Consider the following 10583-nt stretch of genomic DNA (forward strand, 5'->3'; position numbering starts at 1 on the left):
CACGTTTGGGGACACCCCGTATAAGTATTGCTATTGGTTGGGTGACTCATACAGGAGGCAATGCCTCGCTGTTCAGCGTGGTGACCGAGGGAACAAGCACCATGGCCTGTGCCTTGTCAAGCTGACCGGCTGCCTCAGGGCGCGATGGAGCTCGATGTCCCGTGCAGGGGACGCCTGGGGGAGCGATCTCAGCAGAAGCGGCGGTAGGAGACACCCCCCCACCCCCAATGATCTCATCTTCCCTGAGTAATTGCTGGCAACATGGGCCGACAGCCTCCTGGACTGTGCGGAGCCCAGGGTGACGCTTGCACTCGCCCGTGCTGCCACCGGGGTGAATGCCAGCATCTTGCAAACTAACTGGTCTGCAGACCAGACGGGTTGGCCGCCAGTCGCAGAGACCAGCTGAGGAGGGAGGGCACTGAGCGCTCGCCACCTGAGAGCCAGAGCCTGGTCTCAACACGCAAATGGGGGCGCAGGACGACACTTCACCCGACGATGCCCTCCGAGCCCGTGTGTTCCTCCAGCCCCAGAGCGCAGCAGCGCTGCCCGGCCACAGCTCCCTCTGCTCCACTTCTGCCTGTACTGACCACGTGGTGGGCTCTGGGCTCACCAGCGTGAGCCCCACTCCCGCGACGTGGAGAGAAAGAAACGCCTTGCGCACGTGGTTTATGTGCAATGGCGGAGATGTGTCAGGTCTTAACATTTTAAACAAAACTTTAAAAATAAACCACAACATGAAAGCACTTTGAATGAAAAGCCTGGAACGAACTCAGAAGCTCATTTGCTCCCCGAGGCGGCCTCTGGGTGAGGCGTCGAGCCATTGATGCACCAGCTCTAATGAATGGAATCGCACACTCCGCCTCAGACACAGGTTCCAGCGTCAGCAAGAAACTACCCAATGTCTAGCTGGCAAAGTGCTCCTGAAATAGAGGCGGGTTCTCTGTCCTGCCTTGGTGCACACCACACGGCTCTTCAGGGTGAAGTCTCACCTTCGCAGTGTCTGACTGCCCTGAGAGGCACACCCACATCACACCTGCTTCACCCTCTCCCACAAGGACAAGTGGGGAGAAACCCCCGCTACACGGCCAGCCCAAGGTGCAGAAGGCAAGGATTTGGGGCCAAAGGTGTTTCATCCAATGGGGGCCTAGAGCCGTGTGAACCTGAGCAGCCACAGCCTGCAGGCAGCTCATCCTCGGACCCGTGACCCCGCTCAGCCCTTCGGCTCGGGGTGCCCTACACCTCGGGGATGGGCAGCCCGGGTTCGTCAGCACTGTGAGAGGTCTTGTGGCCCAGGAGGGGCCATAGAACCTGTGTCAGAGAATGACCACGGGGAACGCACACGTTATATCCAAACAGGAATTCACCTGAAAAGACGAAGCTGCTGATTTTCCAAAACACATGTTAACAGCCCGGGACTCTTCATCGTCTAGAAAGGCCATCGTTTTGAGTGAACGGGGAAATCAATGGTCGTTAGAACCATCGCCTGGAAGGAGCGCTAATTATTTGCGTCGACACGAGATGTAAATCCGTGGCCAGGCTCTTCCATGATTTATGAGACAGCGTGTCCTCTGTAAAATGGAAATTTACGACACACGCTTCCGAAGTGATTTATCAGCCACAAGAATCAATGGCCTTGCAATCTGTGAAAACTGTGTTTTTATAAACAGCCGGGAAACGTACGTAAAACCAGAGGTCAGCACGTAGACGGCTCCTTCACGGGAAGAGGCATCCGCTGTCCAGGATGGATTTCTGAAGGTTAATCAAAAAAAATTTCCTTCAGAAATCCATCTTGTAGTCGTCCAGCCCAGCACCTCGAGATGACAGATGGTACTAACAAGGTGGTCATTTAATGATAATTAATGATGGAGGCAACACAGAAAGAATGGGCTCAATTTTCTACTGATTTAAAAAAAAACAATGCGTCCTACATGAGTTGCTCAGCCCACGCACTCAGCACATGCACAGACACTGCAGGTACATCCACGGCCCCTGCACCTGCCGCCTCGCTTGCTCCCAATGCTGCTTGGAAAGGGGATATATTTGAAGGGCAGCACCTGTCAATCAACCTTACCGCTGCTTTTGCCGTAACGTGATTGGGTGAAGGGAGAGATAAAAGCAAGGAAGAAAGTGTGAGATTCGGTGAATAAAGAATGTAGAGATAAAAGCTGAAAAAATCAGGGAAGGGAAGAAGGACATTTGTATGGTGGTGGCTGCTTGTCTGACAGAGAAGAGCGCCGCGTTGCGAAGACCGCGTTCCTTGCTTTTGAAGTGATAACGTTCTCCGCAGCCACTGGGGTCTTGGGCTGAGAGCTACTTCTGGTGGAGAGATACCGCCCTCGGCGCATGTGCAGCGCGGGGACCACGGAGGGTTTCGGAGAAATCCAGCCCATTCGCGATCGTGTTTTCTCCAAGGGACCCCGATGGAATGGTTATGGCCTCAAGAGTGACCACGAACGCGAAGTGGGACCCCGATGGAATGGTTATGGCCTCGAGAGGGACCACGGACGCGAAGTGGGACCCCGATGGAATGGTTATGGCCTCGAGAGGGACCACGGACGCGAAGTGGGACCCCGATGGAATGGTTATGGCCTCGAGAGTGACCACGGACGCGAAGTGGGACCCCGATGGAATGGTTATGGCCTCGAGAGGGACCACGGACGCGAAGTGGGACCCCGATGGAATGGTTATGGCCTCGAGAGGGACCACGGACGCGAAGTGGGACCCCGATGGAATGGTTATGGCCTCGAGAGGGACCACGGACGCGAAGTGGGACCCCGATGGAATGGTTATGGCCTCGAGAGGGACCACGGACGCGAAGTGGGACCCCGATGGAATGGTTATGGCCTCGAGAGTGACCACGGACGCGAAGTGGGACCCTGATGTTGCAAACACACCGTGAGCAGAGAAATGCGTGTTTTCTGCGGAAGGTGCCCTCCTCCCACATCACCCGGATTCGGATTCCAGGGCTGAGCACGGGCACGGACACGGGCGGCGTTTGCGGAAGGCGGTGCATGCTCACTGCTGTGGTCACTGTGTCCTTGTGCCATCCTGGTCGCTCCTCACTGGGCCTTTCCTGTTCGCGACGGTGCAGATGCCCACAGGGGTGCTCTGTTCCTGGTTGTTTCCCTGAGACACAGGCACAGAGCCAGCGGGGCTCCCTGGGTGCGTCCGGTGGGAGAGAGACGAGCGATGTTCTTTCCTTACGGGGAGAAGGCCTCCCACTGGCCTCCCGGGATAAACCCAGGCCTGCGGTGGCCACTGGAGGACAGCAGCTGCAGGGACCTGTCAGCCCGCACCACGTGGTCTTGGAGGTGAATTTCAGAGGAGTTACTGCTCTGTCTCCTGCCTCCCCTGCCCCCGGCCTGTGCTGGGCTCAGCAGGGACCCGCCGGAAACTTCCATTCATCGGGGTCCTTTTGCCCTCGGAGTCAGGACGGCCAATGTCCAGCCTTCCTGCCAGAATCGCCACCCTCCAGGGAGGCCCCGAGGCTCTTCTGGTGCATGTTTCCTTCCTCTTTCTTTTTTAAAAAAATATTTATTGTTGAAGAACCATCGATGCCTCCCTTCCCCCCATTGCCCCATCCCCCAACCTGGTTCTCACCCCGCCCCAGGCCCTCACCACCCTACTGTCTGTGTCCACGGGCAGGCGAATATGCATGTCGATTCCCTGGTTAATTTCTTCTCGCACCCGCACCCCCCCGACTTCCATCGGAAACTCCTCGGTCTGTTCCATGTCCCCACGCCTCTGAGCTGCTGTGCTGGTCAGTTTATCTCATTGCTAACATCTGGGTTCTTCACACCAGGGGCCAGTACGGAGCCACTCTCCCATGTTCCCTAGGCTGCGCCCGGGTCTTGGGCCTGGAGCCCCTGGGAAAGGAGGCCCATGTGCTAATAAAAAACAACAACAAAACGGGGTCCTGAGTCCAACTTCCAAGGCAGCTGCAGAGGTTTCCGGAGCCATCGCTGTGAAGCCAGGTGTAGATTATGTCCTAATTAGCACCGTTTTATCTCCTTGGACTTGTGTGCAAATGTTTCACTCACCACGGTCATTGCATGTGTCCTTGGAAACCACCGGTGACACGGTTACGCTCTGGCCACTCTCTGTCACCAGTGTCCCTCGCATCCCCCACGTCTAGTCTCCGTGCATTGGCTGCTCTGTTGCCGGCCTTTCCCGGATCCCTGTGCAGACGCCAGAGGCACTGAGCTGTTGGGGGGCTGCTCACCTCAGTTTCCTGCAGGTTGGCGCCAGTCAACCCTTCGGGGCCCTGGGAGGAGATGGGGCCGTGGCTGGGAAACCAGGGCACAGACTTAGCTTCCTGGTTGCATGGCGGTGGGTGGCGTTCTCCTTACGGTTCATGCTTCAGATCCATCTGATGGAGCAGGGCTGCCATCTGCCCGGGGGGCCGGCACGACCGGCTGGTGCTCTGCCTTTCACGGAAGCCGCTTACCAATCGTCCGGCCTTCTGACCCACTAGGCTCTGGGGTGGGCGGGAGGCCCATCGTTTTCTCGTTTGGGGGTCCTGGTGCCCTTGGGGCTCACGTCAGAGAACGTGGCCTCAGCGGAACAGACGTTCTCCAGGTGTGTCTTGGGGACACTGGAGAACGTTGCTAGGGGAATAATCTCACTTTTGAACAGTCATAGTCTTTATTTGCAAATGAAAGTGGAATTGTTTTCAATGGACCTCTTACCAGACTTCATTCTTTTCAAGGCACTGAGGAGGATTATGGGTTGTTAGGAACACACAGGAAACGATACAGCACTGTACAGGTACAAACACGAGAAACTGGATACAGAAAGTTTGAGGATCAACCCTCCCTAGAACCCACTACAGTTTTTGAGGTTCATTTGTATGCAAATCACTGAATCGGGTAACTGATCAGGTAACTGGATTTATGTCCTTCATATATATTTTAGAGGTAGGAGCCACGTGATGACACACTTAGCGTTTTCATGCAAACTCTGTGCTAGACCAGCCTCAGGGCAGGGGTAAGACATCACCAGGTCACTGGGACATAGATTTCCCCCGTTAGGCGTAGAGAAATTAAAACAAATACTTATCGGTACTCACTGACTAAAACAATGATGGTGCACCTATGACACGTGAACTCATTTTTTTGGTTGATTTTTCTTTGTTAAATGGCATTTAAATAGATAAAATAAATATCAAAAATGTAAGTCTTTGTTTTACTATGGTTGCAAATATCAAAAAATTTCTATATGTGACACAGCACTAGAGTTAAGTTAGGGTTTTCAAAATGCTGACACGCCGAGCTCAAAAGGTTCGTCATCACTGGACTAAAACTTAGCAAGAGTTACGGCAAAACAAGAGAAACGGACAGCGCACGTCGCAGCAGGAAAGCTTTATAAGTAAGTCGCTGGTTGCCATCCACAGAACTTCGCAGGCTAACTGTTCATTAAGAGACAGAAGGAATTCCCAAGCTGAGATCCCCTGTCCCGTCTTTGGCGGGAGAATCCTACACTGTCAGGGGGGGGAGGCCCAGCGACCCTTTGCTGCCGTTCCGTGTTTTCTTACGAGGGAGGCTCTTACCTTGGAACTGGGCGTTGAAGCCTTTGCGCCTGTGGTTGCCGTCGGAGGTGAAGTGCAGGCGCAGCCAGTTCCTGCTGCTGATGACGGGCGAGGGCAGGTTCATGCCCGTGAGCCTGGAAGAGAGGAAGAGACGCCGTGTCAACCAACAGGGCGACGGCCCACATCACACCCGCGCCAAACCCCTGCCCGGCTACGCCCTCGCTCTGCGCTGCGTGTGCAGCCGGACCCATCGGGGATCTCATCTCCGCCCAACGCACAGCTGTGTGCCCGGGGATGCGGGCTCTCAGACACCTGACACTGATTCTCTTTTATGGGCGACACAGACGCAAGAACACTGTCTTCCATGTCTTACTGTTTCACCAGAACCGCAATGTGATGGACTCTGAGAGGGAGAACAGACAAGTGACGGAATGGGCCTTTCCCTGCCTGAACCCTCAGCCAGGGTTTCGCCGGAGGAGACTCGAGTAAGCGGTTTCCGCGCTGGATAGACAGCACGCGGTGGGCGCAGCGCCGTCTGCACAATCAGGACTCGGCCCCGCCCTGCGTGAGGACGGGCGTGTCTGAGATGACGAGAACGGGCCAGGAGCTGCGATCTGGAAGAACAGCGAGTCTGGGGGAAGCAGCAGCTTCAACAGGACGGCCTCTCAAACATCAGGCAGATCCTTCCCGGTGAAGCTGATGAAAGCCCAGCCCACTCCCCGGTGCAGCCCGGCTGTCAGCACCAAGCCAGGGGTTACCCTGCCTGCGGACCTGTGGCACTGGGGGTCCGTGCCTCCCGGGAGCCAAGGGCACTGTGTGCCATGTGCTGTGTGCCATGTGCCGTGTGACATGTGCTGTGTGCCATGAGGTGTGTGCTGTGTGCCTTATGCTCTGTGCCATGTGCCATGTGCTGTGTGCATGCTGTGTTCTGTATGTTGTGTGCCGTGTGCCATGTGGCATATGCTGTGTTCTGTATGCTGTGTGCCGTGTGCTGTGTGCATGCTGTGTGCTGTGTTCTGTATGTTGTGTGCCGTGTGCTGTGTACATATATATATTTTTTAGAATCACTGAACACCTTCATGGAAATGCCTCCTCCCACGGAAGTGTCTGGCCTCCTCTCAGAACCTGTGGTGACGTCACCTCATGTGGAAAAGGCCTCCTGGAAGGTGTGACCCATTCACAGGTCTTGCGATGGAGAGACTGCCCTGTTTATCAGAGGGCCCGATGTAATCAGAGTGAACCTCAAAGGTAGGAGGAGGAGGCAGAAGAAGGGAGGTGCGGGGAGCAGAGGGCCTGGCGCCTCCACAGTCCTCGCTGCGCGGCCTTTAGTGTGGGCCCTGGTTTTCTGAAACGGCTTTAGCAGTGAGAGCTGCCACAGGCCACAGTGGAGAACGGACAGGAATCATGAGCATGAGCAAGATGCAGACCATTTTAGAGAGAAAAGAGGAAATATGAGACCAGAATCTGGGCCTGTTTGTGCACAATACACTATTTATTAATATTTAAAATATATATTTTATTGATTTCAGAGAGGGAGAGAGAGAGAGAAGCATCAATGATGAGAGAGAATCATGGACCGGCTGCCTACTGCACGCCCACTCCCAGGGATCGAGTCCGCAACCTGGGCATGTGCCCTGACCAGAATTGAACCCAGGACCGTTCTGTCTACAGGCCGGTGCTCTATCCACTGAGCCAAACCAACTGACTATTTAAATAATCAATGTATAGACACCAAGGACAATGAGCCGGTGAAATCGGGCAAATCAAAGGCATTTTCACTGAAAGGAAAGGAGGCAGGTGAGGGAAAGACATGTCTCAGTAACCGGCCGGCTGCTTTCTCTGTGCCATTACTTCAGAAACACATTCTCTCAGACACGGTGAACTCCACCTTCTCCCTTAGTCCCCAGGTGAGCTCAGCTCAGCCCAGCCCCATTCAAGGTCCGGAAATGAGTCAGCTTTTGTCGTAACAAACGTCTTCCATCACCTGGTACAGTGATGCAATGACCTGCACCGTCCGCGACCAGCTCGCCACAGGCGCCCCACCTGCTGTCTGCCTTTCCAGGATCGGGGGGGGGGGCTTTCTGATTCTGATGCTTCCCAGGGGGCCCAGATGCAGCTGTGACACGACCATGGGAACGCTAGGCACATCTGGAGACCGCAGCTGCTGCAGACCCAGGTCCCCGTCACCCGTCACGGCACCTGGCCCTGGACACAGGTGTTGGCGGGAGACCCCTCGCAGCGTGTCTCCAAGCGCCATCAGTCTGACCCTCCGTGTGAAACGGGGCATCTATGGGATGCGCCTTACATAATTTTAGCGAAGACAGACTGCGTCCACTGTTAATGCTCGGGCAGATTTGTTAGATCTCGGTCTTATTATTTGTTTGTTGGATGAGAGCAGTAGCACCTTAATTCATCTTTCACTCTCTAAACAGATGATGATGATGAGGAGGAGGAGGAGGAGGAAAATGGGAAATGGATGCTAACCCAGAGTGAGTCCTACCCAAGTGCCAGCCCTGTCATAACTTAATCATTCAATGGTTCCCACAGGCCAATTCGTATTTTTAAAAATATATTTTTATTGATTTCAGAGAGGAAGGGAGAGGGAGAGAGAGAAGCATCAGCGATAAGAGAGAATCATGAATCAACTGCCTCCTGCACGCCCCACACTGGGGATCGAGCCCACAACCCAGGACTGTGCCCTGATGAGGAATCAAACCATGACCTCCTCATTCATAGGCTGATGCTCAACCACTCAGCCACGCCGGCCGGGCTCATTTACTATTTTAATTTGATGCTAAGAGCTGGGGACCTGTGAGGTTCGGTAAGTGGCGGCAGGGCTCACAGGAGCCTGCGCCTGGATTGACCCCGAATCGGTGATTTCTGAGTGTTTTTACTCTGCAGGCGGGTCTCCGCCGCACTGCCTGGAACTCTCACGCTCTGGCTGGTTTCCAAAGTCCAGATGGACGCATGCCTCCTTGGTGTCCAAAAATACTCACCCTCCGTCTCCTCTGAGACACAGAATAAATTTACCGCCTTCGGATGTCACCTGAGACCTTCCATCCCTGGCCTCACCTGACCCCGCAACCTCACTCCCCTCTGTGTCTTATCCATCAATAGGAGGTGAAATGCCACCTTCCGCATGAATTCTCAGATTCCCTCTGTCAGCATCCACCTCTGGCGTCCTCGCAGCCTCTGGGTGTCAGCAGCATGCACCATGCCCCAGGTTTTATAACAGGGCCAGCCGTTTGGACGTCTGTCCCCTCCCGGGATGCAAAACCCGACCTTGTGAGAGAAGGGGCCGCTGCCTGCTCCTGCCTGCTGTCCGCTGTCCATCGCCAGAGCTGCACAGGCCAGCGTAGCCTCTTGTCCAGCTGCTCCCGGGACGAGGCAGGGTTTGGATAAATACGTAAATGCCGCTGCATCTGTGAAGCTGTGCGAACCCTTCCTGCCCGTTAGTGCCAGAGTGCCTTTCCCCTGCTCTCGCCAAGTCAGTCTTCAGCTCCGAATCTCTCAAATCCTCACTCTCCGTTTTGAACTGGGGAACATGTCGCTGGAGATTACTGAAGGAAGTCAGTTTGCCCCGGGCGGAGGTTAAAGAGAATAACGTCTTGATTTCTGCTGATTGGGCTGATGTTTTGCTGAGCGGTTTGTACCTACGATTCTAGTCAGGGCAGGACGGGTGATTCAGGGCGCATTTCTAAACCAGTGTTCCTTCATCACACACAACGCAAGTCCAAACGGGGATTCTGGGAGGTTTACATAGAACACTGCAACAGCCCAGCTGGTGTGGCTCAGTGGTTGAGCATCAACCTATAAACCAGGAGGTCATGGCTCGGGTCCCCGTCGGGGCACCTCCCGGGTTGTGGGCTCCATCCCCAGTGTGGGGAGGGCGCATTTCTAAACCAGTGTTCCTTCATCACACACAACGCAAGTCCAAACGGGGATTCTGGGAGGTTTACATAGAACACTGCAACAGCCCAGCTGGTGTGGCTCAGTGGTTGAGCATCAACCTATAAACCAGGAGGTCATGGCTCGGGTCCCCGTCGGGGCACCTCCCGGGTTGTGGGCTCCATCCCCAGTGTGGGGCGTGCAGGACATTTACATGGGACACGGAAGCCTTTCCGCAAAGGGAAAACACATGAGATCAGAGGAGTCCAGGCAGAGCCATGTCCTGCGGGCGCCTGCCTCCCAGCAGACAGGGCTCAGCGCACAGGCGGGCCGGCACCTGCCTCTGGGCGCACACCCGGAGCCACCGCCCTCTGGGACAGAAGAGCAAGCGTCACACCCTGGGCGTCATGGAAAGGACCTTGGTTGAGGTCATGAGTAATGAGCCCAATAGGATCCGTAGAAGAAAAGCAAGAACTTTGACAAGAAGGCGTCTTTATTAAAAAAAAAAAAAAGATTTTAGAGAATGAGGGAGAGGGAGAGAGAAAGAGAAAAACGTACATGAAAGAGAACCATTGACTGGCTGCCTCCTGCACGCCCCCTACTGGGAATCTAACACTCAACCTTCTGATGCTCATCCAACTGAGCCACAGCGGCCTGGGCATGAAGGCACCTTCACGTGCTTCCCGACCCGGGTGCTGGTCACAGTGTGGCTCATAGGAGTCGTAGGGGCTGGGAGGGGCCAGCACAGCAGTCTTGGTGAAACCGGTTCTGTTTCCTAAACAGTGAAGCATAGAGTCCAATGACAATGCCTGTGTGTCCACTGGCTTTCTTTCCTCGCTCGTCCTGAAATCCACAGAACGCCCTGCGTGTTAACACCCCCATGTGGCTGGGCTCTGCCAGGAGCAGGGCAGTTACCAGCCCGGGCTCCTTGGGCCTCTCCCCCTCTCTGCACCCCCTCAGAGAGATCATCTGGGCCGTGCATTACATGGCACCTGTCCCCTGACGATGCCCACCTGTGTGGCCAGCCTGGCCCTCTGCCCAGAACTCCAGCCCACAGACCCGAGTCCTCTCCAGCGCTGCCTTCAGCGTCCAGCAGTGCTAGAACCAGCCCATCTCCAGAATGCCAGGTCTCCATACAGGTGCGCCCCGTCCCATTCTCCTCCTCTGA

General features: G+C 55.1%; 1 protein-coding gene across 1 annotated transcript in view; it reads right to left on the reverse strand.

Moving 5' to 3' along the window:
* CSMD1 (CUB and Sushi multiple domains 1) overlaps window positions 1-10583 on the reverse strand; it is a 710708-nt gene that overhangs the window by 355614 nt on the left and 344511 nt on the right. The window contains exon 6 of the mRNA XM_015570591.1: window positions 5549-5661. Within this exon, the coding sequence (XP_015426077.1) occupies window positions 5549-5661 (113 nt within the window). The remainder of the gene's footprint in view (window positions 1-5548; window positions 5662-10583) is intronic.

Source organism: Myotis davidii, unplaced genomic scaffold (genome assembly GCF_000327345.1).
Source record: "Myotis davidii unplaced genomic scaffold, ASM32734v1 scaffold807, whole genome shotgun sequence".
Classification (NCBI taxonomy): Eukaryota; Metazoa; Chordata; class Mammalia; order Chiroptera; family Vespertilionidae; genus Myotis; species Myotis davidii.